Source organism: Salvelinus alpinus, chromosome 20 (genome assembly GCF_045679555.1).
Source record: "Salvelinus alpinus chromosome 20, SLU_Salpinus.1, whole genome shotgun sequence".
Classification (NCBI taxonomy): domain Eukaryota; kingdom Metazoa; phylum Chordata; class Actinopteri; order Salmoniformes; family Salmonidae; genus Salvelinus; species Salvelinus alpinus.
Genome location: NC_092105.1, coordinates 33,764,072 through 33,791,229, shown reverse-complemented (window position 1 = coordinate 33,791,229; position 27,158 = coordinate 33,764,072). Strand labels below are relative to the sequence as shown.

General features: G+C 43.9%; 3 protein-coding genes across 3 annotated transcripts in view; 2 read left to right on the top strand and 1 right to left on the bottom strand.

Annotated features, from left to right (window-relative positions):
* Positions 1 to 183: 183 nt before the first annotated feature.
* Positions 184 to 10,003, top strand: LOC139546707 (60 kDa heat shock protein, mitochondrial). Its single transcript, XM_071355421.1, has 10 exons — positions 184 to 328; positions 1,911 to 2,086; positions 3,886 to 4,221; positions 4,405 to 4,594; positions 4,795 to 4,963; positions 6,284 to 6,383; positions 6,844 to 7,089; positions 7,626 to 7,800; positions 7,964 to 8,142; positions 8,665 to 10,003. The coding sequence occupies exons 2-10, from the start codon at positions 1,913 to 1,915 to the stop codon at positions 8,824 to 8,826; spliced, it is 1,731 nt and encodes a 576-aa protein (XP_071211522.1). The 5' UTR covers positions 184 to 328; positions 1,911 to 1,912; the 3' UTR covers positions 8,827 to 10,003.
* Positions 10,004 to 12,306: 2,303 nt separating this feature from the next.
* Positions 12,307 to 26,754, bottom strand: LOC139546710 (coenzyme Q-binding protein COQ10 homolog B, mitochondrial-like). The gene is made up of 5 exons (XM_071355426.1): positions 26,598 to 26,754; positions 15,655 to 15,810; positions 14,726 to 14,918; positions 14,330 to 14,431; positions 12,307 to 14,079 (listed from the first exon to the last, which is right to left on the bottom strand). The coding sequence occupies exons 1-5, from the start codon at positions 26,693 to 26,695 to the stop codon at positions 13,912 to 13,914; spliced, it is 717 nt and encodes a 238-aa protein (XP_071211527.1). The 5' UTR covers positions 26,696 to 26,754; the 3' UTR covers positions 12,307 to 13,911.
* Positions 18,382 to 27,158, top strand: part of LOC139546703 (splicing factor 3B subunit 1-like) — a 33,157-nt gene continuing 24,380 nt past the window's right edge. The window contains exon 1 of the mRNA XM_071355407.1: positions 18,382 to 18,516. Coding sequence (XP_071211508.1) covers positions 18,498 to 18,516 — 19 coding nt within the window. The 5' untranslated portion in view covers positions 18,382 to 18,497. The remainder of the gene's footprint in view (positions 18,517 to 27,158) is intronic.

Sequence of the window (27,158 nt, the reverse complement as noted above, 5' to 3'; positions counted from 1 at the left end):
ATATCAGTGAAACGTGTAGTTTTATTGACAAGTTAAACACACAAAATAAATGCTTTTCCTAAAACAAAGTGTATAAATAGCACAATCATTTGACATAATATGGTTTTGATGTAAAGAGTCCTTCAATTTAGGCAAATATGTATATACTTTTTTTTTTTAACCTTATGCATATTTAGGGGTGGACCGGTAAATTGCCCGGATGCAAAAGGCCATGTGCATTGTTGCCTGTCTCTAAAGCGCTGTTGCACAACCGCTGTACCATTATTTTCCCACATTATACCATCCTGTCTCCTTCAGACAAGCAAATCGTGTCATCATTAAACAACAAGTAAGTACTATTATGTCTTCGTAACATTTTATAGAGCTTGATGCGCATCAATCTAAACAACATATTGTTTGAAACGTCATGCTTTTGCTAGCATCGTTAGCTGAACATATTTTCAAGCCTGTCATGCCTCCAACAACGACATTCAAATAAGTAGCTATCTGTGCTAACGTTAGCTAGGTAGCCTAAGTAGGATTAGGAATGTAACTTGCATCCAAGTTGCCATAATTACAAGACACTGGTAATTATGGCAACTTAACTTGGCTGTCTTTCTCCAATACTTTCCCATTAGTCTTGGTAGTTACGTTTAATTGGTATTTCGATGGTATTTAGTCGCGTAATTGTTTTCATGTTGATTGTCATGTCCTCTGATCTTGATTAAATAATGACAGAGCCCAATTGGCCACATTTACTCATGTCATGACATGCTGTACCTACAGGAGATTTGATCGCCGTCACAATTTATTCCAAAAGATTGTTACATTTATCTAGATTTATTTTTATTTTTTCCCCCACTCAATCTGCATTACTCAGATATTGAATTCTGTAAAACCGAAGTTAGAGGCGTGAGCAATCAACCCAGTCCGGTCTTGTCCAAGCTGGATCTGGGGTAGTGTCTACCTGGGCTGCTATAGGCTGCATATAAATCTTAGCATTTTCAGTTCACAAATAATGCTTTCCTTTGTCTTTGGGCATCTTTACTACGTTCTCAATTCATTCAGTAGCTAGTTCATTCATTTTGGGAAGGCGTTAAACGGTACTGTGCACGTGCCATATGAGCAATTTGACCTTACACTACATGACCTGAACACACGTGGGGAGAATCAGGAAAAGAGCGGTTTGAGACATTTCTGTCACAATTTAGCAAATCTCAACAAACTCCCCATCAGATACATTAATTTGTAATCAGAGATTAACAACCAAGTGCAATAGCCCTCATATGCTGAACATGGAATTAGGCTGCTACTTGATTATTATGCAGAATTCTAATGACATAGAGATCTTATTAAATATAATTCCTAATTCTATGGCTATCTTGTCCTCTGCCCTTGGTTTGAGTTCTGTGGAATAAGAAATTCTGCCAAATCATTCACATGTTAGCCTACTGTGGCAGTTTATTAAGATTCCCTCATTTTGAGACCATGACCTGCTAAATACGTTTGGCATTTGTGTCTTGGTCTTTCTGTTCTGCAAGACATCAAACACACATTTGCATGTGTTTGCTCTGTGTTGGAAATGGCTGTCCTTTTTGTCCTTGAGATTTTTGGAGTATTGCATCATAGGTTCATTCATTGATTCTTGTCTTGCAACTCTTTCTGTACCAGGAGCGGTCACTAGGGTGTACTGTATAGCTTGCCATTGTCCATATGTGACATCTGGACTGGGGGAGAAGGTGTCTTGGGAATGATCCGGAAGGTTCATGTGTTACAGGCCAAACAAGTATTTTGACACTTTTAGCTATTACCAAATAATTTAAGTGTATATTAAAATGAAGAAGGTCCTGATAGCCAACAGCTGTTGACACAACGCATGCTTTTTGAGTGGACTATGACAGAGTAAATACAGTTCTCTTTCCCACTTTCAGAGATGTTGCGTCTACCCACAGTGATGAGACAGATGAGGCCAGTCAGCAGGGCCCTGGCCCCCCACCTCACCCGGACTTACGCCAAGGACGTCAAGTTTGGAGCCGATGCTCGGGCCATGATGCTGAAGGGAGTGGATCTGCTGGCTGATGCTGTCGCCGTCACCATGGGACCCAAGGTAGGAGAGGAGGGACTTGCTATGACAAATCTGCTACAGTGAGGGAAAAAAGTATTTGATCCCCTGCTGATTTTGTACGTTTGCCCACTGACAAAGAAATTATCAGTCTATAATTTTAATGGTAGGTTTATTTGAACAGTGAGAGACAGAATAACAACAAAAATATCCAGAAAAATGCATGTCAAAAATGTTATAAATTGATTTGCATTTTAATGAGGGAAATAAGTATTTGACCCCTTCTCAATCAAAAAGATTTCTGGCTCCCAGGTGTCTTTCATACAGGTAAGGAACGGAGATTAGGAGCACACTCTTAAAGGGAGTGCTCCTAATCTCAGTTTCTTACCTGTATAAAAGATACCTGTCCACAGAAGCAATCAATCAATCAGATTCCAAACTCTCCACCATGGCCAAGACCAAAGAGCTCTCCAAGGATGTCAGGGACAAGATTGTAGACCTACACAAGGCTGAAATGGGCTACAAGACCATCGCCAAGCAGCTTGGTGAGAAGGTGACAACAGTTTCTGTGATTATTCGCAAATGGAAGAAACACAAAAGAACTGTCAATCTCCCTCAGCCTGGGGCTCCATGCAAGATCTCACCTCGTGGAGTTGCAATGATCATGAGAACGGTGAGGAATCAGCCCAGAACTACACAGGAGGATCTTGTCAATGCTATCAAGGCAGCTGGGACCATAGTCATCAAGAAAACAATTGGTAACAGACTATGCCGTGAAGGACTGAAATCCTGCAGCGCCCGCAAGGTCCCCCTGCTCAAGAAAGCACATATACATGCCCGTCTGAAGTTTGCCAATGAACATCTGAATGATTCAGAGGACAACTGGGTGAACGTGTTGTGGTCAGATGAGACCAAAATGGAGTTCTTTGGCATCAACCCAACTTGCCGTGTTTGGAGGAGGAGGAATGCTGCCTATGACCCCAAGAAACCATCCCCACCGTCAAACATGGAGGTGGAAACATTATGCTTTGGGGGTGTTTTCCTGCTAAAGGGACAGGACAACTTCACCGCATCAAAGGGACGATGGACGGGGCCATGTACCGTCAAATCTTGGGTGAAAACCTCCTTCCCTCAGCCAGGGTATTGAAAATGGGTCGTGGATGGGTATTCCAGCATGACAATGACCCAAAACACACGGCCAAGGCAACAAAGGAGTGGCTCAAGAAGAAGCACATTAAGGTCCTGGAGTGGCCTAGCCAGTCTCCAGACCTTAATCCCATAGATAATCTGTGGAGGGAGCTGAAGGTTCGAGTTGCCAAACGTCAGCCTCAACCTTAATGACTTGAAGAAGATCTGCAAAGAGGAGTGGGACAAAATCCCTCCTGAGATGTGTGCAAACCTGGTGGCCAACTACAAGAAACGTCTGACCTCTGTGATTGCCAACAAGGGTTTTGCCACCAAGTACTAAGTCATGTTTTGCAGAGGGGTCAAATACTTATTTCCCTCATTAAAATGCAAATCAATTCATAACATTTTTGACATGCGTTTTTCTGGATTTTTTTGTTGCTATTCTGTCTCTCACTGTTCAAATAAACCTACCATTAAAATTATAGACTGATCATTTCTTTGTCAGTGGGCAAACGTACAAAATCAGCAGGGGATCAAATACTTTTTTCCCTCACTGTATGTAAAACCAATCCATTAGTGTTCCACTTTTCATTTGACTCTCATTTCCACCCGAAGAACCCTGTGCACCACAGTGTCTTGTGTTCAGTTGTTCCTGACAGAAACGGCACCTGGAACAAGTGTTTTGAGCTGTATCCTTTCCCCCTCCCTTCCTCCAGGGTCGCACAGTCATCATCGAGCAGAGCTGGGGCAGCCCCAAGGTGACCAAGGACGGCGTCACTGTAGCCAAGGCCATCGACCTGAAGTGCAAGTACCAGAACATTGGTGCCAAGCTGGTCCAGGACGTGGCCAACAACACGAACGAGGAAGCGGGAGATGGCACCACCACTGCCACCGTGCTGGCCAGAGCCATCGCCAAGGAGGGCTTTGACAGCATCAGTAAAGGAGCTAACCCTGTGGAGATCCGCCGTGGCGTCATGCTGGCTGTGGAGACCGTCATCAACGAGCTGAAGAGGATGTCCAAGCCAGTCACCACCCCTGAGGAGATTGCCCAGGTAACCAATTGTGTTAAGAATATTGATTGCTCAAATAAGTCAATATTCTTATAATTTCATATCTATTCAATTGATGCAAATTATTGATTTGCGACAGATGCAATATCTATATTCTACTTTATATATTAAGATAACCTTTTGATGATGACTAACGTTTTCAATGCTTTCTGTTCTGTCTGCTAGGTGGCCACCATCTCTGCTAATGGAGACGTGGAGATCGGCACCATCATCTCCAACGCCATGAAGAAAGTGGGCCGCAAGGGAGTCATCACTGTCAAGGATGGCAAAACCCTTTATGATGAGCTTGAGATCATTGAGGGGCTGAAGTTCGACCGCGGATACATCTCCCCTTACTTCATCAACACAGCCAAAGGTAAGGTGCCCTGTTTGCCATGACCCCACCACCAAGCCCATCTTCTGCTATTTTGGGGCTTTAAGATTAAGAGAAACGCCAGCACACTGGTGATCTTGATGCTCTACAGATTTAATGGATTTTTATGATCTTCATGCTCTACATTTGTCAATGTCTTTGGAGCTTTTACATCAACTCTCTCCCTCATCTCTGCCCCTCAGGCCAGAAGTGTGAGTTCCAGGATGCCTATGTGTTGCTGAGTGAGAAGAAAATCTCTTCTGTCCAGAGCATCGTCCCTGCCCTGGAATTGGCCAACCAGCACCGCAAACCTCTGGTCATCGTGGCTGAGGATGTGGACGGAGAGGCCCTCAGCACCCTGGTCCTCAACAGGTCAGTTCCCTGTCCATTTAGCACCCTGTGTCTCAGACAAGCAGTTCTGATCTGGGATCAGTTTTGGCTTTTAGATCATAATTATATGCACGGGGGACCTGATCCTAGGTAAAGAGTCCAAATGAGATGCTTTGTGAATACAGGCCCTTGTACTCAGTCGGTGTCCTTTATTTAACCAGTAAACACCCTTAAGAACCTGTTTTTGTTTGCTTTCGCCTTCACATTAACACTGACTGACTGCCTGGGCCAAAGGGACACAACCAGCTCACGGGCCTGCAACAATAATATAAAGGTCTTATCTATATCACCAACATCATTCAGCTCTAGGTATTTATGACTGAAGAGTCAACCTCAATTAAGCTGTAGACCCTTTCATGATTCCTGCCCTCTCTTTATTGGTAGAGGAATGTGTGTAGATGTAGGGAGTCAGTCAGTTTGGGGGTGTGTTATTTTAACCTCTACAATGGCTGCATTTACACATGCAGCTCAATTCTGATCTTTTGCCACTAATTGTTTTATTGATCAGATCTTTGGGCAAAATATCAGCGTTGGACTGTCTGTGTAGACTTAGATGCTGGAGGGTGTTGGGTGTGTTTACAGGGGTTCTCAAACTTTTTGGGGTCAGGGATCCCTTTTGTGATAGCATTCATTGCAGGTTAGTTTTTTGTAATTAATCTTGTTCTGGAGGCAGCTCTGCAGAGTGGTCACTAGCTGGCACACCCAGAGTCATAAAATATGATTTTAAACCTAACCTTATCCACACTGCTAACCCTAATGCCTGACCTTAAATTTTGGTTATATGAATTTTTACAATATAGACAATTTTCACCCTGCAGCTGGCTTAAGGGGAACTCGCTCAGTTCTGTCTCCAGGACAAAACGTGTTATTAATCCGAACACAATTTGAGTGAGATAAAAATAGGATACAAGGAGCTTTACTATGACTTCAGCAGTGCATGGCCAGACAAATCTCGGGCACTGGGAAGGAACATTTTTAAAGGCCCACCTCTTGGCATTGGATACATTTTGCAGTTTAAACTAATTTCCTGCAATACTACAAATTTTGCCATGAGGCAGAGAACTTTGTGGTTTTAAAGCTTAAATTACAGTGAATTTATGTATACACATTTTGGGGGAATACAGGAAGTATTGAAAAATATATAATTGGTGGAGTACTCTGGATACCAATATCCCTGTAAGCCTCCCAGTCCCATGTTGCACAGGGTTAAGAAATTGTATAGATTCACAATATTTTATTACACACTCTAAACGGATCCCACTTTGAGAGCCTGTATTATATTAACCTCTACTCTTTCTTTAGGCTGAAGGTGGGACTGCAAGTGGTGGCAGTCAAGGCCCCAGGCTTTGGAGACAACAGGAAAGCCCAGCTGCATGACATGGCTGTTGCCACCGGGGGCACTGTAAGATTACTTTTACAATACAACCACCCCATGGTCAAATTGATCTATAATTACTGTAAGAACACTGACACCAACCACCCCATACTTGCATTAGTCCATTTTGATTTGAGAAATCAAATTGTAAAGCAAGATAAGTTGGTGCGGCTTGTGCAGTTCTGTTCCCCCTTCCACACAGAAACATGTCTCCTACTATCCTTGTCTGACTGCATCCCATGCCAGGCAGGGACGCTTGGTCTGACACTTCTGCACTGGCATGATTTGCCAATCAATGAATAGCGTTTGCGTAGTCATGCTTATCCCATGGTTGAGGCTTTAACTTGGACCTGTTCTAATAATGGAAAGTGCACCCTCCATGCCTCTTGAAAGATGGGTGCCATTTTCAAATGTTCAATTATGGCCAATGTATACCTGTTCAAATCCTGCCCTTTACTGAGATCCTTCCCTTCTTCCTTCTCTTTAGGTGTTTGGTGATGAGGCGGTGGGCATTGCCCTAGAAGACATCCAGGCCCATGACTTTGGTAAGGTTGGCGAGGTGTCTGTCACCAAGGACGACACCATGCTGCTGAAGGGGAAGGGAGACACTGCGGCCATCGAGAAGCGCCAGGCAGAGATCGTTGAGCAGCTGGAGAACACCACTAGCGACTACGAGAAGGAGAAGCTCAACGAGAGGCTGGCCAAGCTGTCTGACGGAGTGGCTGTGCTCAAGGTCAGTCACGGGGCAGAGATTAAGGGGGAGTGGGTCAGAGGGGAAGGGGTCAGCTGGGCTCCCGAATGGCGCAGTGGTCTAAGGCACTGCATCTCAGTGCTAGAGGCATGACTACAAACACCCTAGTTTGAATCCAGGCTGTATCACAACCGGCCGTGATTGGGAGTCCCATAGGACTGCGCACAATTGGCCCAGCATTGTCCAGGTTTGGCCCGTGTAGGCCATCATTGTAAATAAGAATGTGTTCTTAACTGGACTTGCCTAGTTAAATAAAACATGGAGGGGGACATACGATCGCAGAGTGAAAGTCTTGAGTGTAGAGAGATGGGTAGCAGTATGATTTGATTGCTTTTTGTCCTTTTAATGTCCCTGAATATTGTTCAGTTTTAGTCTAGGCCTATGAAATTAGGTAGGATGTTAAAATTAGGAGATTCCTACTCTGAGACAAGATTTGCATTTGTTAATGAGTCGCTTCTGTATCTGCCTTGCATAGCAGAGAAAGCGAAAGTGTGGCTGACTGTTCTGTTCTGTTCCAGGTAGGAGGAACGAGTGATGTGGAGGTGAACGAGAAGAAGGACCGTGTGACCGACGCCCTGAATGCCACCAGGGCTGCTGTGGAGGAGGGCATCGTGCCCGGAGGTGGCTGTGCCCTGCTGCGCTCCATCCCTGCCCTGGATGCCCTCGTGCCCATTAACACAGACCAGAAGATTGGTAAGTAGAGTTCCTACTCTGGATCTTAACCTAACATGCCGATAGGTTTTCATTTTGGCTGTAAAGTTGGACACGTGGGTGGGGTATGTTAGATTTTTCTTTCCAACTTCTGGACAGATAAGTATTGTCGCTTAACTTGGTGTATCACTTCCTGTCTCCATAGGAATTGACATCATCAGACGAGCCCTGCGTGTGCCAGCCATGACCATTGCGAAGAACGCTGGTGTGGAGGGCTCTCTAGTGGTGGAGAAGATCCTTCAGGCCGCGGGGGAGATAGGATACGATGCCATGGAGGGAGAGTACGTCAACATGGTAGAGAAGGGCATCATCGACCCCACCAAGGTATGGATGCTTTAGCTCGACACTACACTGTCGTTCACCCAGCATACAAAAAATATAAAAACAGGTTCATTTTTCTAGTGATTGGAAATGTACAGCAATAATGTTTGCAAAAGTTATTTTAATTCAAGTGCTCATTGTGCAAATGTATCTGTTTTCAATAAACAGTTGGAGACTAAATATATAGTTTACATGTTGTCAAATCTAAGCCAACCCTTTGATTTGCCCTATAGTTGCTAAATAATCAAATGTATTTATAAAGCCCTTCTTACATCAGCTGATATCTCAAAGTGCTGTACAGAAACCCAGCCTAAAACCCCAAACGGCAAGCAATGCAGGTGTAGAAGCACGTAGACAACCCGTCTACTTAGTTTTTTTCTACTCCCGTTATGATGTAATCTTTGGTTAGACTGACAGCATAGACAAAAGTTGGCTGATGGTGGTATCACAGGTTGTCTGATGATTTTGCTCCCTTTGCCGGTGTCTGTCTGTATTACAGCAATGACTGAGTGTCTCCCCCTACAGGTGGTAAGAACGGCACTGATGGATGCTGCAGGTGTTGCTTCTCTGCTCTCCACCGCCGAGTGTGTGGTCACAGAACTGCCCAAGGATGAAAAGGAGGCTGGCATGCCAGGGGGCATGGGTGGTATGGGAGGTATGGGTGGCATGGGAGGTGGCATGTTCTAAGGCTCACCTCAAAGTGCTGTTTAGACTTAATGGCAGCATGAGGCTAGGGGGCAAATTATCCCTCCAACCCCAGACCTGCCCAAACAGACTGGCCATAAGTTTGTTGGTGCTGCAAATGGATGAACTCTACTACTTCTGCTGATTTGTCTCCCCTCCACCCTCTGTAAGACCGGACCAGCCTCGCCCAGCCTTACTCCGTCCCTCTACCCACACCTGACCGACTCCAGTCTGCACCGACGATCCCCCCCGCCCACACAGTTTACCTCAAACATGGCAGTCTCATCATCCAACATGCAAAATAGTCTTGAATATAGTGCAGAATATTCCTTGTCAATTATGAAAGATGCTCACCAGTGAGAATAATGCAATGCTGTTGATAAGTTGTCATTTGATATCAAATGGAAGTAATGAAGCCTGTTTGTGCACTACAGAAGTAGAAAAGAGAAGGCTGACCTAAAATGGTCAAACACAGTATAGATGTAACTCAATATTGATTTAGAATTTAAAAAAATAAAATAAAAAATAAAAAAATTACTTTGTTAATTTCAGTTTTCCTGGTTCACCCAATATTGGGAGGAACCATAACTGAGAAGATTAAGTTAATTAAACAATTATTGCTGAGCATGAGCGTTTTTCCCCCCCATCTCTGACCTGATTTTAATACTCAAATATTCTGTAACTTTGCAACAAAGAATAATTCAATACATTTTACTAAGAAACATGACCTTATGATTGGGTAAGAGTGCCTCGTTTACTAGTAATTTAGCGGAGGGGGCGGCTAAATGTGCATTAAAATCAGCTAAATGCCTTTCTGGCAAAGGGAGGGCGCAGTTTACTGAGGTTGACTGGGTAGGTAGGTGTAGCAGTTTGGGCCAGTGAAGGTCTGAGCCACAAGTTTTAATGTTAAACCCATTGGTGTCCTCGTGACCTGATTTGTACTTACTGCTCATGACATTTAGCCTACATTTTATTTGCTGTGTGTTCAATAGGAGCCACAAACTACCGTGCGCACGTGTAAGCAAGTGTTAAACTGTGCTACTCTTTTCTTTTTCTTTTTTCCCCCCAGTACGTTATTTCTTTGCAAACAACTGATCATTCAACGTGTTTTGTACAATGTAGACTTTTTTTTTTTTTTTTTTTTTTTTATAAATGTATTTAATAAAATGTTCTGAAGGAACAAGTGTATTGTGATTTTTTTTTTATATGACCAAACATACAACTTCAGAATATCTGCTGCTTTCAAAGTATGATACCAAACACACTGAACTAGAATTCTAACAAAAATAAATTTGAGATTAATGAACTACAGTGTGCATTAAGTCTACTTTAAATTAAACAGCGTAGTGAGAACATTCCCGCAACCACTAGCATTGAAGTCCAAGGCGCAACTTCTCCGCTGTTTTAGTATTGTGGCTACCACGCTGTAACCGTGTGAAGCGAACTCGTGCATATACTGTGACGGAGCGAAGTCTTGCATCGCGGTCATCTCAATTAATGCGATGCTGCTCGTGGCAGTGTCATTTCGCTGAATCTACACTACATTGACAAAAGTATGTGGCACCCCTTCAAATTAGTGGATTCAGCTATTTCAGCCACACCTATTGCTGACAGATGTATAAAATTGAGTACACAACCATGTAATCTCCATAAACATTGGCAGTAGAATGGCCCATACTGAAGAGCTCAGTGACATGGCACCATCATAGGATAGGATGCCACCCAGTTTGTCAAAGCCCTGCTAGCGTGCCCTGGACAACTGCAAGTGATATTGTAAAGTGGAAACGTCTAGGAGCAACAAAGGCTGAGCCACACAAGCTCACAGAACGGGACCGCTGTAGCAAGTAAAAATAGTCTATCCTCTGTTGCAACAATCACTCAGGTCCAAACTGCCTCTGGAAGCAACACCAGCACAGTAACTGTTCGGCTGGAGCTTCTTAATGAGTTTCCATGGCAGAACGCTACCTGCCCGAATGCATAGTGTCAACTAAAGTTTGGTGGAGGAATAATTGTTATGGTTTGGGCTAGGCCCCTTCATTCCAGTGAAGGGAAATCTTAACACTACAGCATACAATGACATTCTAGATGATTCTGTGCTTCCAACTTTGTGGCAACAGTTTAGGGAAGGCCCTTTCCTGTTTCAGCATGATAATCCCCCGTACAGAAAAGGTTTGTTGAGATCTGTGTGGAAGAACTTGACTGGCCTGCACAGAGCCCTGACCTCAACCGTATCTAACACTTTTGGGATTAATTGGAATGCAAACTACAAGCCAGGCCTAATCGCCCAACCTCACTAATGCTCGTGGCTGAATGGAAGCCCGCACAGCAATTTTCTAACATCTAGTGGAAAGTCTTCCCAGAAGAGTGGAGGCTGTTCTAGCGGCAAAGGGGGGACTAACTCCATGTAGTGTATGTAGCAAAGAGTTTTTTTTAGAAGTAACCAAAGGTATACCACAGCCTATTGTTTTCAGTGGGAGCAAACGAATCCTAGTGGGCAGGACAAGCAAGGTGGGCAGAGCTAAGCATGAGCTAGCGACAGCCTATTGGTGCGTTCAAGCATGTATTTGCATATTTCCGTTAGGGACCGCCTACTCTGAAGTGCACAATAACTCCATTCGCCCATGCAATCCTAAACGCATTTTTTATATATATATATATATATATATATATAATTTAACTTTGATAAAGGGTAAAGTCCTCAAAACACAGTCCACCCTGTTCGTAACAGATTGTAGTTTTGGAAAAAGAAAACTGTACCGAGATCAAATGTTTCATCCATGAGAAAATTAGAACGTCATCCAAAATCCATCTCGCGCTATTTTTCTCCCACTGCCGGCCACTGGGCTTCCTCTCACCCCCATATTTAGTAGTGAGTGGAAACGCCAATGCTTCGCATTTATACATTTGGTTAAATATCTGTCTCCTTGTTGGTATAATTAATTGTTCTGTGTATCATTTTTTTTTAAAGTCACACCAGATAGAGCATTTTAGAGGGTCAGCCCTCTGGCCCCCTCTAGGGCAGACCGATTTAGTCAGCTAGAACCGGCAACCTTTCGTTCACTGGCCCAACGCTGTAACCGCAAGGCTAATTGACACATGTACTAGGATTGTAATAGTAGCTTAGCTCAAGACAAGGGCCATTTGGCTTTAGTCCAGTAACTGGTATTTTGTTAAAATATTTCTGCCCTTGGCTTAGGACAATTGGTTCATATTGTGTTTTTGTCCAGCAGGAGTCATAACTCCCATAAAGTCAATTCTATTTTTACCTCACAAAACCAACAAGATGTTGACTAACATTGGGCTTGTTTGACATTGCAGGTGAATCAAGACTGACTGAACTACAAATCACCTTACATAATTAATAACTTCACAGTATTTGTAAATCAGCCGTCAATCACAATTGACCCACAATGCATCCGATTTAATCCTGTGGAGCGAGACCATTACTCCAAAACACACACACAAAAAACACCCAGACTTGGCTAGAATATATATATTTTTTAATATAAAAATAGTTAATAAACCATGCAGTCGAAACATCTTCACCCATTTGACACATTGAAACACCTCCATTTGCACTATAAAATCCAATTCCAGAAACAAATCAGTTCTGTTATGCCAACAAGTTCAATGTGCACTCTTCTCATCTGTGGTCTTAAAACAATATGTACATGTGTTCTCACATGAATCTTAATAAATATCTTTATATGAGTACAATGCATAATGATATACAATAAAAGATGCCAATAGGACCAGGTCAAAAGGACACTGGGTGAAAAAAGTTCTAGGGTGTTAAGATGCCTCACTGTGATTGCATGCATCCAAAACTGCACCCTATTCCCCATATATATAATATTATATAGTGCACTATTTTTGACCAGGACCCACAGGGTTCTGTTCAAAAGTAGTGAACAACGTAGGGAATAGGGTGCCAACTAGGACACAGGGGATGACCCCGTCCCCAGCCTAACCCATCTGGTCCCATTTTTAAATATTGCTGGCAAAATATGTGCTGCATTTAAAATCAAATGCATTTCGATATTGCAGACTTTAAAAACTAAAATCTGCTATAAAACATTGCTCCCATGGGGGTTAGAGAGCAAGGTGCAATATGGGCGGGCCGCAGAAATGCCCCCAGCGATATTGTTGTAACACAGCACCTCTTGGAACAAGTGTATGTAGGTAGGCATGGCAGTGTGTATACATCTGGGGTGTAATCATTAGCCCAAACAGTTGCAAAACAGAATGGTTTTGAAGTGGTTGAACAAATTCAGGTTGGTCCTTCCCAGTTTTGTTCAGTTCACAAAACATTTCGCAACAGAATCGGCATAATGAATACACCCCTGCTCTGCAGTGTTACATTCTTTTAGGAAACAACAAGTGCTCACTGTCCCCACCCTTCATTCACAAGGACAGTGACAAACCAGCTTTTCCATTTTCAAAAATTCTAAACGTACACCCTGATCGTTTGATACACCATCTTATCCACATGATGACCTAGCATTAGGTTACTGTATGTTGTGTGATATGTTATTGTAACAAACCTAATCCAGATGGCTTGGATGGGCCTTCACAACCTCTTGGCCTGATCAGGACATGAGAACCCCACACCCTTTACCATGAGCTCCCTACCATAGTAAAATGCTGTGTGTAAGGTACTATCAACTGATTTTTATTTGACCCTTAGCAGAAGTGTTATCGTAAGAGGGGCATTATGAGCCCTGTCCTGACCTAGGCCCACCCTATGGGGACAGCACAAAGCTCTGGGGTGTGCCTACTCTTGGCCAGAGGTGCTGATGGTTTCTTTGGGGAGAAGGGGTGCCAGGAGGGGACAATGGTGGCATAGGGGGAGGAGGAGTGATGTATGTTTGAGAGGGGGGTAGGGGACAGAGGGGGATTATTTGGGGTAGGGAGGGGATAATGTTCAAGACAGAATCCAGCTGCAGGCCGTTGGGAATAAAATCATTGGTTATGATAAGGCACTGCAGTGTTCAGGCACATAACTTCTTCTCTCATCCCCCCCCTCTCTTCATGCCATGGCTGTGCGCGTGTGTATGTGTGTGTAAAGAGAAGCCCCGTTGCGGCACGCTACGTGTGGTGGACCTCGTGAAACATGAGCTCTTGGGGGATCATGGTCTGCGCTCCGTACAGTTTCCCGGCCCGCCTCTCAAACGCAGACACGTTCTGCTTCACCACCTCGTCAAAGAACACCGTGGCCAGCTGGGAGTGCAGAAGAGAGCGGAACTCAAAGGAGATCTGGAGAGAGGAGAGAGAGTTCAGGTGAAAAAGTGATGAGATAATACTGAAAATGTGCCAGAGATATAGTTTAAAGTTATTCATGTCACATGCACAAGTAGAGTGAAATGCCTTTCTTGCATAGGTAGCTCATCACATAAACAAACTGGCACATTTTCTGTCTGTCTTAGAGAGATACATGGCAAGCTAGCTACCTCATTCGCAGACAGAAGCATACACGGACACACTGACAGTGTGTTGCGGTACTTACAGAGAAGTCGACGGTGCAGGTGCGAGGGTAGCCAGGGAGGCCAGGGCTGAAGCGCCACACAGTCTCCAGGTGGTTGAAGAGCTTACCGTCTGAACAGGCAGCCTGGGGGTCAAAACAGCCAGTCAGACTGTGACGCTGATGATATAACCACAGTGGCTGCGTTCCAGGTCGTCTTTATTACAGGCATACCAAGAATCTCATAGGACTGCTAAATAATATTTATGTGGTTCCGGAGATGTTGAAACACTTCTCCAGACGTTGTGACATACACAACCACAACAAAGACAAGCTGCAGCACAACCAGTATCCATCTATATCACAGCTGCTCATCTTATGGTACCTTCAATGCAGATACACTAGTGGTGGGAGATAGCAGCGGCTACTACAGTGCCTTACCTTGACCAGGTGGGGGCGCACTGTGGTGACCAGCGAGGTGTAGTTCTCCACTACGGGGGGAAAGCCAACGGTCAGCTTGGCCTTGCAGAACCCCGAACGCCGGAACACCACGTCAGACTTCTTACACCAGGGAACAAAGTGAAGGTAGTTCTCCACCCCAGCTACCACTTCATACATCTCCAACATAGAGTACCTGAGAGAGAGGCGGCCAGGGTCAACATCTCATTTCATGGGTGAATCTCATAAGTATTTCCTCCATATCTCCTTCTCGAGGCACAGAGGAGAAGAGCGGAGGTTCCTCCTCAAGGACGTTTGAGATTCACCTCTGATTAAAACTGGAATTTGAATACCCGTCTCAGTTAGTGACTGGAAATACTTATTAACACACAAGTCACCTGCTGATTATTCCTCAAGCTGTGACCAGTCAACAGACAGATTGTTAAGGAGAAGGCGAGGTTGACGAGGGTGAAAGAGTCCCATATAACCCAACAGTCTCTGTCCCCATTTCTTAACTGGCCCGGTGACTAACTCAGCGAGTCAGACCATTGCAACCACTGCTGTCCCTGCATTACATAACAGCCTGGCAACAAATCCGGGACACAGTGTCGCTATTAATAAGTTACAATTTCCTAGTGATTATGACCTTCACTGGATACACAACAGCGTCATTGGCAGGAGCAGGTCAGACGTACATAGAGAAACCAGAGTATTTATATATTTCTAGGAGGATTCAAATACTATTTGAAATCATTTAAAATACTTTGTGCTTCATTAAACTTGCCTGTTGCAATGGAACAAATAGAAAAGTGCAAACCATGAGCACCTGGCACTCCAGTCAGGCTAGAGCAGATGTTCAAATGATTTGAAAGACTTCAAAATAGTATTTGAACCCAGGCCGGTTGGATTTCAAATGAGGCACGGTGACTGACCCCATGATGCGTCTCTCAGAGTACTCCTTCCTCTTGTTGAAGGTGTCAGCCAGGTTGAAGAAGGAGCGGGTGGGGGCCACGATGACTCTGGGCCTGGGCATGGTCCCCAGAAGGGGCGGCATCCTCGTCATTAGGATCCCACATGAGGAGAGATATCTGTTCCAAAACAAGGAGCGAGAAGTGTGAGAGCAAAGCACAAGGGCCTATTATTCACCACACACACAAATCGTCACATCTGTGTCACATTCATTTGTACATTGAAATTTGCCAGTTACAGAGTGGCCAAATTCTCTGGACGCCCTTCCCGATAGCTGAACAACCGAACCTTCTGCGCATGTACAGGATTCCCTACTTTACGCTGCGCTGCTCCCTTTACTGCTGCTGGGTGTCGCAGCCTGCAGGGTGCTCTTTCAAAAGTTAGATCAAAGCTGAATCAATGCCAAGATCAATGTACGACGCAAGTGGCTGATAATGTAAGTGGCCAATGGTTCATCAGAACCTCAAAAGGTCTCAGAGCTCATGTTGACACTGCTGACGTATACACCAAACAGTAAATATCAGAGCGAGCTCTACGCTTCTCCAAAAACAAACTACCTTCCAGTGTTTCAGATCAACCGACATGGAACAGTAATCATATATATATATATTGAGTACACACTAATGCAAAGTCAACCACTACATTGCATGGCAATACATGAGGAATTCTGCACTGTTAAACTAGAACACAATCTTCTGGCCTGGGAAGCTGCAGCCTACACATGCAGTTCCAACAACTGGCATTCCAATGGGGTAGCTATGACAAGGGAAATTGGCAGCATGTCTTGCGCTTCATCACATTGTTTAATTAGAAAACTCTGTTCATTACAACATCAAGTACCTATCCTTTGCCCTTGGACTTTTCCAATACAACATTGCTGACATTAGAAAGCATGCTATGTGACTAGCCTAATGAAAGGCTACAGAGGCTTGAAACAGAAAAACAGACCGGGTCCTCCAGGTCTGTCACATTCAGTTCTGGGTCAGTGAGCAGTGAGTGAGAATAACGAATTATGGTTGGTGAGTACACCTGCAACTGCCCCAATGACACACATAGCCTGCTTGCTCACTCCATACTAATGTGGTTGAAACATCATTGCCCGAGGGAATCTCTGTCAGAGCTGGTGTGCAACAGCGAACCTATCAACGCACAATTAGGACTATTCAAACAGTGGTTTAATTCCAACAAAAAAGGCAATATGCAGAGACACCAATACACATGGATCTTTCTATAAACTAGGGTACCAGTGAGCATTTTCTGTTTGGAGCTGTTACAAAGTCATTCATAATTAGCCTTTTTTCCCACATTAATACATTAAGACATAACTGGGGAACATTGATACATTCAATATAATTCACGAGTTGAATCAAAACCTAATGTTGTTTAAACCCTTTCTCATGATTGAAGTCTTTATAGATTTGGCAAAAAGGCAAAAATTGTGTGTGACAGGCCTCCAGACTGGCACAGCGGTCTAAGGCACTGCTAGAGACGTCACTACAGACCCGTGTTTGATCCCATGTTTGATCCCAGGCTGTGTCGCAGCCGGTCACGACCGGGAAACCCATGAGGCAGTGCACAATTGGCCCAGCGTCGTCCGGGACGTCCTTCTCCCATCACGCTCTAGTGACTCCTTGTGGCGGGCCGGCGCATGCATGCTGACTTTGGTTACCAGTTGTACGGTGTTTCCTCTGACACATTGGTGTGGCTGGCTTCCGGGTTAAGCGAACAGTGTGTCAAGAAGCAGTGCAGCTTGGCGGGGTTGTTTCGGAGGACGCATGGCTCTCGACCTTCGCCTTTCCCGAGCCCGTACGGGAGTTGCAGCAATGGGAAAAGACTAACTACCAATTGGATATCACGAAATTGGGGAGAAAAAGGGGTATTAAAGTACAAAAAATGTAATTGTGACAAAACTACATTTCTGACACTGCTGTTTGGCATTATATCACATACTAAGAAAATGAAATACATATTGAACTTGATCCTGTAAAATGCCTGGATATTGGACACTTTGTATGGAGAGCTTGGAAGGGCACTGTAACATTTCGTATCTCTCTATGTTACGGTGTGAAAATAATTTATGGGCACATGCATCCAAAGTAATGCATGGATTGCTAATTCGAATGCTTCTAACAGAGTAACCTTATCAAGAGGAATCAAAAGAAGATTGATACTGTCATTACCAGGGTTCTTCAATAATTATGCATAATAATACATTTCCAATATGTATGATATGTTAGGAATTCAAAAAATGTTTTGTTGCTAAAGTTAACTAGGCTAGGGGTTACAGTTAAGGTTAGTGTTAAGAGTTATGCTAAAGGGTAGAGGTTAGGGTTCGGGTTAGCTAACATGCTAAGTGTTGCAAAGTAGCACGTAGTTGCAAAGTTCGTAATTTCCTAAACATGTGAAAGTAGTCCATGATGAGATTAGAACACTCAACCTTCAGATTGCTAGACATGTGTTATACACCCATCCTTCCACCCCAAACAACCACCCTCTTTTTTTGCCTTAAGTAACCATCGGTCTTATGTAAATCATACCAAACACATTTAAATATCACAGATGTAAATTGACTATGTTCGACTAGACCTATGAGACCAGGCTGCGATACAGCATGTTGCGCATGCAGTGATTGATGCTTCACCCTCGTGCAGCCCCAACTACTTTTTACTTGTGCAGGGCGACTTCAGATTTTCCGTGGAGACACAAAAGTAACTTGACACACTTAATCAGTCAGCACAAATTTGGATAAGAATGACAAGACAATTTATGGCAGAGCTGAAATTCATTCTACACGTTTGAAACAGCAATGCTGTCAGTCGAGTCTGGTAAGTTGATGCTAGCCAGCATGCACAACTGAGGTTCTGTATACATGTGCATTTGCACACATGGTTTGTGTGGTCTTGGTTGTTCTTCAAGGGAAAGTAGCATAACTAAGTGCAGTTTCGTCCTGTCTCAAATCTGGCTACCTCATTTTATTGTAGCTTGGTCTGTGCAATGCAAATTAATGTGAGTAGCGTGGCAGTTAAAGTTTATAACCATCAAACTTTGGGAAAGAAAGTATGAGCTATTGTGGTGCATGAACTGGCAATACACGTTAGCCAACATAAGACTGTAATGTTAGCTAAGGTTACTTAGCCAATTAACTTTTAGCTAGCTATTATAGCAGCCAAGGACATTCGCTAGTTTATTTGTACATATTTGTTCGTGCTCAGATTACACACAAGTATCTAGATCAGCAGTTTACACATGACTTCAGCCTTGTGAAAAACCTTACTTGGCTAAATACAGCTAGCTAGCTTTCCTTGCTTGTTGGTTTGCTATCTAACCAAGGTTAGCTCTGATCTAACTGGTATAACGTTTTGTTAGCTAGCAAGCTACCTCGCTAATCAAAACAACCACATTTTTTGGCCAAGCTACCGTGGTCTGTTTGTTAGCTAGCTAGGCTTTCAGCAGACTGGTGTTAACTAGCTACAGAGACTAGCTGCTGGACTTTGTACAAGCAAGCTAACGTTACCTAAATAATGTTGGCTAGTTAGCTACCTAGCTAAGTATCCGTTTGCATTTATTGACAAACCTCAGATTGAATACCACCATATAGTTAGCTACAGCGCATTCGGAAAGTATTCAGACCCCTTCACTTCTTCCAAATTGTTACGTTACAGCCTTATTCTAAAAGTGGTTCAATTAAAATGTTTCCTCAATCTACACACAATATCCCATGACAAAGCAAAAACAGATTTAGACATTTTTGCAAATGTATTATATATATATATTTGTAAGAAATACCTTATTTACATACGTATTCAAACCCTTTGCTATCAGACTCGAAATTGAGCTCAGGTGCATCCTGTTTCCATTGATCATCCTTGACATGTTTCTACAACTTGATTGGAGTCCACCTGTGGTAAATTCAATTGATTGGACATGATTTGGAATGGGACCCACCTGTCTATATAAAGGTCCCACAGTTGACAGTGCATGTCAGAGCAAAAACCAAGCCATGAGGTCGAAGGAATTGTCCGTAGAGCTACGAGACAGGATTGTGTCGAGGCACAGATCTGGGGAAGGGTACAAAAAAAGTCTGCAGAATTGAAGGTCCCCAAGAACATAGTGGCCTACATCATTCTTAAATGGAAGAAGTTTAGAACCACCAAGACACTTCCTAGAGCTGGCCGCTAAGCCAAATGGAACAAATCGGGGGAGAAGGGCCTTGGTCAGAGAAGTGACCAAGAACCTGATGGTCACTGACAGCGCTCCAGAGTTCCTCTGTGGAGATGGGAGAACCTTCCAGAAGGACAACCATCTTTGCAGCACTCCACCAATCAGGCCTTTATGGTAGAGTGGCCAGATGGAAGCCACGCCTCAGTAAAAGGACATGACAGCCCGCTTGGAGTTTCCCGAAAGGCACCTAAAGGACTCTAACCACGAGAAACAAGATTCTCTGGTCTGATGAAACCAAGATTGAATTACTTGGCCTGAATGCCATGCGCCATATCTGGAGGAAACCTGGCACCATCCCTACGCTGAAGCATGGTGGTAGCAGCATCATGCGGTGGGGGATGTTTTTCCAGCGGCAAGGACTGGGAGACTAGTCAGGATCGAGGGAAAGATGAATGGAGCAAAGTACAGAGAGATCCTTGATGAAAACCTGCTCCAGAGCACTCAGGACCACAGACTGGGGCGAAGGTTCACCTTCCAACAGGACAACAACGCTAAGCACACAGCCAAGACAACGCAGGAGTGGCTTCGGGTAAAGTCTCAATGTCCTTGAGTGGCCCAGCCAGAGCCCGGACTTGAACCCTATCGAACATCTCTGGAGAGACCTGAAAATAGCCGTGCAGCAACACTCTCCATCCAACCTGACAGAGCTTGAGAGGATCTGCAGAGGAATGGGAGAAACTCCCCAAATACAGGTGTGCCAAGCTTGTAGCGTCATACCCAAGAAGATTTGAGGCTGTAATCGCTGCCAAAGGTGCTTCAACGAAGAACTGAGTAAAGGGTCTGAATACTTACGTAAATGTGATCATTTTAGTTAAGTTGCAAAAATTTATAAAAAACTTTTTTTGCTTTATTTTATTTCACCTTTATTTAACCAGGTAGGCTAGTTGAGAACAAGTTCTCAATTGCAATTGCGACCTGGCGAAGATAAAGCAAAGCAGTTCGACACATACAACACAGAGTTACACATGGAATAAATAAACATACAATCAATAATAGAGTAGAAGAATCTATATACAGCATGTGCAAATGAGGTAGAATAAGTGGATTGGCTTTGTCATTATGGGGTAGTGTGTGTAGATTGATGAGTAAACTTCTTTTTTTTTTTCGTTTTAGAATAAAGCTGTAAATGTAGGAAAAGTCAAGGGGTCTGAATACTTTCCGAATGCACCGTGATAGAGATCTATAGGCCAAGATTTTTTTTTTTTATGAAACAACAAATGTGGTAAAATAAGAGCAACATCTGTCCAGTGATGTAACAAACAGTCACATGATCTATAGCATTGTCAAGCAAGGTAATGTTTCCGACATTTCGGACTACTAAACTATTGATTTAGAACCAGAGTTACCGCAAGTAGCAAAGAAAACAGGAGCTGCCTCCACTATTCCCGCACCATTTAAACATCTAAATCACCTATGCTTAGTCTAATACAGTGACAACTAAAAGATAGCAAAAACGATTTAGTCCAATCAATGCAAGCCAAATATTATGTTCCTGTCCATGGTAGTGATTGTGTGCGCGCGAACGTAGAAGAAACACATTGACCCACCCTACTTGTCGAGAAATGCTGATGCCATCCTCTTTCATGTTGCCTAAACAGTCTGACGTTCATACAGTAAACACTTTTAGTTTGTTGTTCTTGGCTACCTGGCTAAAATGCTTGCTCGCTAGCCTAACTTCCTTTCATGGGCAACATGCGCCAACCCAGCTAGTTAACATTAGCATACTACATCTAGCTACATGTTGAACTTCCATCCTCTCAGGCCAGGTGCACAATGTATGAATTTATGGTTGGATTATACTCACTATTAATCATTGGCCAGAGAATTAAGTAAAACCATAAGTCCAAATCCCCATCCATGGCTAATTTAGGAAAGGGGCGATTTTAGCTACAACATGAAACAATTCAACTTTTGTCAATGACGTTTTGCTTCTGATGTGATTGGTCTGAAGCCAAATCCAAACTGGCTTCCGTTGACACTTTGGTGCGCCAGGACCACTCACAGCTGAGCTCATTCAGTTTAGCTCAGTGCTGATTGGCTATCATTTAATTTATCACTGGAGGCAAACTTCAAAAAGGCACTCACACATTTGAGCTATGGTAACAATTTAATAACATGAGAAAAGAGAACTGCATGCAGCGCTCGCTAGTATGTTGGAACTTCTAATTAAAAAAATTAATCTCTCCAGAAATAAGTCTCTCACTGTTGCCGTCTGCTACCGACCCCCCTCAGCTCCCAGCTGTGCCCTGGACACCATCTGTGAATTGATCGCCCCCCATCTAGCTTCAGAGTTTGTTCTGTTAGGTGACCTAAACTGGGATATGCTTAACACCCCGGCAGTCCTACAATCTAAGCTAGATGCCCTCAATCTCACACAAATCATCAAGGAACCCACCAGGTACAACCCTAAATCCGTAAACATGGGCACCCTAATAGACATTATCCTGACCAACTTGCCCTCCAAATACACCTCTGCTGTCTTCAATCAGGATCTCAGCGATCACTGCCTCATTGCCTGTATCCGCTACGGGTCCGCGGTCAAACGACCACCCCTCATCACTGTCAAACGCTCCCTAAAACACTTCTGCGAGCAGGCCTTTCTAATCGACCTGGCCCGGGTATCCTGGAAGGATATTGACCTCATCCTGTCAGTTGAGGATGCCTGGTCATTCTTTAAAAGTAACTTCCTCACCATCTTAGACAAGCATGCTCCGTTCAAAAAATGCAGAACTAAGAACCGATATAGCCCTTGGTTCACTCTAGACCTGAATGCCCTCGACCAGCACAAAAACATCCTGTGGCGAACTGCAACAGCATCGAATAGTCCCCGCGATATCCAACTGTTCAGGGAAGTCAGGAACCAATACACGCAGTCAGTCAGGAAAGCAAAGGCCAGCTTTTTCAAGCAGAAATTTGCATCCTGTAGCTCTAACTCCAAAAAGTTCTGGGACACTAAAGTCCATGAAGAACAAGAGCACCTCCTCCCAGCTGCCCACTGCACTGAGGCTAGGTAACACGGTCACCACCGATAAATCCGTGATAATCGAAGACTTCAACAAGCATTTCTCAATGGCTGGCCATGCCTTCCTCCTGGCTACTCCAACCTTGGCCAACAGCTCCGCCCCCCCCGCTGCTACTTGCCCAAGCCTCCCCAGCTTCTCCTTTACCCAAATCCAGATAGCAGATGTTCTGAAAGAGCTGCAAAACCTGGACCCATACAAATCAGCTGGGCTTGACAATCTGGACCCTCTATTTCTGAAACTGTCCGCCGCCATTACCAGCCTGTTCAACCTCTCCTTCGTATCATCTGAGATCCCCAAGGATTGGAAAGCCGCCGCGGTCATCCCCCTCTTCAAAGGGGGAGACACCCGGGACCCAAACTGTTACAGACCTATATCCATCCTGCCCTGCCTATCTAAGGTCTTCGAAAGCCAAGTCAACAAACAGATCACTGACCATCTCGAATCCCACCGTACCTTCTCCGCTGTGCAATCCGGTTTCCGAGCCGGTCACGGGTGCACCTCAGCCACGCTCAAGGTACTAAACGATATCATAACCGCCATCAATAAAAGACAATACTGTGCAGACGTCTTCATCGACCTGGCCAAGGCTTTCGACTCTGTCAATCACCATATTCTTATCGGCAGACTCAGTAGCCTCGGTTTTTCTAATGACTGCCTTGCCTGGTTCACCATCTACTTTGCAGACAGAGTTCAGTGTGTCAAATCGGAGGGCATGTTGTCCGGTCCTCTGGCAGTCTATGGGGTTACCACAGGGTTCAATTCTCGGGCCGACTCTTTTCTCTGTATATATCAATGATGTTGCTCTTGCTGCGGGCGATTCCCTGATCCACCTCTACGCAGACGACACCATTCTGTATACTTCTGGCCCTTCCTTGGACACTGTGCTATCTAACCTCCAAACGAGCTTCAATGCCATACAACACTCCTGTGGCCTCCAACTGCTCTTAAACGCTAGTAAAACCAAATGCATGCTTTTCAACCGGTCGCTGCCTGCATCCGCACGCCCGACTAGCATCTCCACCCTGGATGGTTCCGACCTAGAATATGTGGATATCTATAAGTACCTAGGTGTCTGGCTAGACTGCAAACTCTCCTTCCAGACTCATATCAAACATCTCCAATCCAAAATCAAATCTAGAGTCGGCTTTCTATTTCGCAACAAAGCCTCCTTCACTCACGCCGCCAAACTTACCCTAGTAAAACTGACTATCCTACCGATCCTCGACTTCGGCGATGTCATCTACAAAATAGCTTCCAATACTCTACTCAGCAAACTGGATGCAGTTTATCATAGTGCCATCCGTTTTGTTACTAAAGCCACATATACCACCCACCACTGCGACCTGTATGCTCTAGTCGGCTGGCCCTCGCTACATGTTCGTCGTCAGACCCACTGGCTCCAGGTCATCTACAAGGCTATGCTAGGTAAAGCGCCGCCTTATCTCAGTTCACTGGTCACGATGGCAACACCCACCCGTAGCACGCGCTCCAGCAGGTGTATCTCACTGATCATCCCTAAAGCCAAAACCTCATTTGGCCGCCTTTCCTTCCAGTTCTCTGCTGCCTGCGACTGGAACGAATTGCAAAAATCTCTGAAGTTGGAGACTTTTATCTCCCTCAACAACTTTAAACAACATCTGCTATCTGAGCAGCTAACCGATCGCTGCAGCTGTACGTAGTCCATCGGTATATAGCCCACCCAATTTACCTACCTCATCCCCATACTGTTTTTATTTATTTACTTTTCTGCTCTTTTGCACACCAGTATCTCTACTTGCACATGATCATCTGTTGATTTATCACCCCAGTGTTAAATCTGCTAAATTGTAATTATTCGCTCCTATGGCCTATTTATTGCCTACCTCCTCATGCCTTTTGCACACATTGTATATAGATTCTCTTTTTTCCCCCTACTATGTTATTGACTTGTTTATTGTTTACTCCATGTGTAACTCTGTGTTGTTGTCTGTTCACACTGCTATGCTTTATCTTGGCCAGGTCGCAGTTGCAAATGAGAACTTGTTCTCAACTAGCCTACCTGGTTAAATAAAGGTGAAATAAAAAAAATAACTGTTCTTTATAAAGCCTTACATGTCGGCCTCGAGGCCTTTAAGCCTGGAAGCTGATACATAAAGCTTAAAGAACAGTGATACTAGCAAGAGCAGTGTGCAGATCTCTCTTTCATGTTTATCAACGGAGGCCAGATGCTCGCTGGCTTCCTTTGCATTCAATGCTACGGGCATCAACAATGTCACTCTTTTTGACCAGACGGCATCAGATAGATACCCTACACATACTGAATCAGAGGGGCGCTGTTTCATTTGTGCAGATGCTTTCTCAAGTGAGATACATTTCCCTCAAGTTGCTGAACATATGAAACAGAAACAAAAAAATATACATATAGCATTTTTTCCTTGGTAAATTTCTCAGCTTCCCTTGGCATCCATGACAACACACCACTGACTTTCACCCTTGGTCATCATGCACCAATCTAAAGAATTTCTAAAAACTTTCCCCCAAAAAACCTTCCCAATTAAAGCTTGACTGCAAAGTAGGCCTACCTGGCAGAATGATATCATGATTTGTATCAATCACGGGGCATGTTTTAAAAACTCTGCTATCACATGTAGCCTACACTGTACATTGAAGCCTGCCCTATGATACAAAAACAGAGCAAGCCAAACAAGCATCTTGCTAGGCATCCAATTGAATTATAGGGTAACTACACCCAAAACATTTTGGGGGGGTTGTATTTGATATACATACTTTTTGGGGGGTTTGTTTAAATACAGATTTGGCAAACTACAGAGGACAAACATAGGTACGAGAAGTTTAATAATTTTCAAGTATTGACCTTGGACGAATCAATGTAGTTTGAGCTGAATTCCACAACTCAGTTGATGGAGTTCATCAGAAACGTCCTTCACCATAGATCTGAGTTTGGCCAGCTAGTGAGAGCCAGGCAAACAAAGAAACCCTGTGGCCCTTTAAGACCCAGATAAATGTGCAAAGACTGATTGCGTAACACAGGTAGTTGGAGACATGGAAAAAGCTGTCCAGACTTCACTAATAACGTCAGTCACTTAGTTACAGTTTGCTAACTGGATGAATGCCTTGACAGATGTCTTTGGCATGTTAACTATTTCAGCCAGACAGCCATTGACTGATACAACTGAGGTAGTAACACACTACAGTAGCCAACTACCCTTTCAAAAGCCAACATTCCATAACAGTCATTACAACTTGTACAAACTGTAGTAAACCTCCACTGCCTTCAAGAACGAACACCTGTCGGTCACATTCAGGTGGGGAAAAGACATGATTGAGTCGTTACCATTTTAGTTAGCTAGCCTAGCTAGTTGTCGTTAGCTTGTTGAGCAATCCAACAGGCCTACCTAGCTGCAAAAACAGTTAGCAAACTAAACATGTACTTTTAGCGACAGTCTGATAACTTAGGTCGTCAACAGGTTAGCAGTCTGCTAAAGTTAGCTAACTAGACAGAAAAAGGTTTTACCGGCGGATTGACAAAGCAACTGAGAAAAATCAAACAAGTTATAGTAGCTAGCACCCATCGAGAAAACTACTAGCTAAGTGTAGCTATGCTAATGCAAGCTTAAACGTTCATGTTTTACAATTGTACATTAAACTTGAACAACAGTTACCTCAAGCCATTCCTTGTAGGAGTTTCTCGGCTGGCTGTAACCGGCAATTGTTTTATACATTCTACCGCTTTCCTCAGTCCCCGGCTCCCTCTCGTCATAATCACTGCGATGATCTCTTCTCTGCTACTCAGCTGCAAGGCGTTGAAAGCTACGTCACCAGAATTGCCAGCCTCTCTCGGGGACGCGCCTTCTGTAACTAGCACTATGATTGGACAATAGTTAATTAGTAAGAGTTTTCATTGGTCCAATGAGCTCACCGTCACACCCTAAAACTGTTGACGTATGTTTTTGCGTAATGATGGGGGTGCGTGCGCAGAAATGTCACGAGATGTGGGATTGAGTTGCATATACTTGGTCGACCTACAGTGCATAGTTGGCTCTGAAAGGTTAAGAGCTAAATTTGTTTAAAGGACACAATGTAAGCAGAGCTCTTGTCAGTAGTCCGAGTTTGTGTGCGTGTCAAACCTGTCAATATACTGTATATGCCTGATATATTATCAACCCAGCTGCCATTTTTTCCCCATGGTTCTTAAAATGGTATACCATGACTGAGTAGTGATA

Coding starts and splice junctions, on each gene's coding strand:
- LOC139546707 (XM_071355421.1), top strand. CDS start 1,913: ATGTTGCGTCTACCCACAGTGATGAGACAGATGAGGCCAGTCAGCAGG. Junction 7,090..7,625: donor ACGGAGTGGCTGTGCTCAAG/GTCAGTCACGGG, acceptor GTTCTGTTCCAG/GTAGGAGGAACGAGTGATGT. Junction 7,801..7,963: donor TAACACAGACCAGAAGATTG/GTAAGTAGAGTT, acceptor CTGTCTCCATAG/GAATTGACATCATCAGACGA.
- LOC139546710 (XM_071355426.1), bottom strand. CDS start 26,695: ATGACGAGAGGGAGCCGGGGACTGAGGAAAGCGGTAGAATGTATAAAA. Junction 14,432..14,725: donor TGCGCCCCCACCTGGTCAAG/GTAAGGCACTGT, acceptor TTTGACCCCCAG/GCTGCCTGTTCAGACGGTAA. Junction 14,080..14,329: donor CCTGCACCGTCGACTTCTCT/GTAAGTACCGCA, acceptor TCCTCTCTCCAG/ATCTCCTTTGAGTTCCGCTC.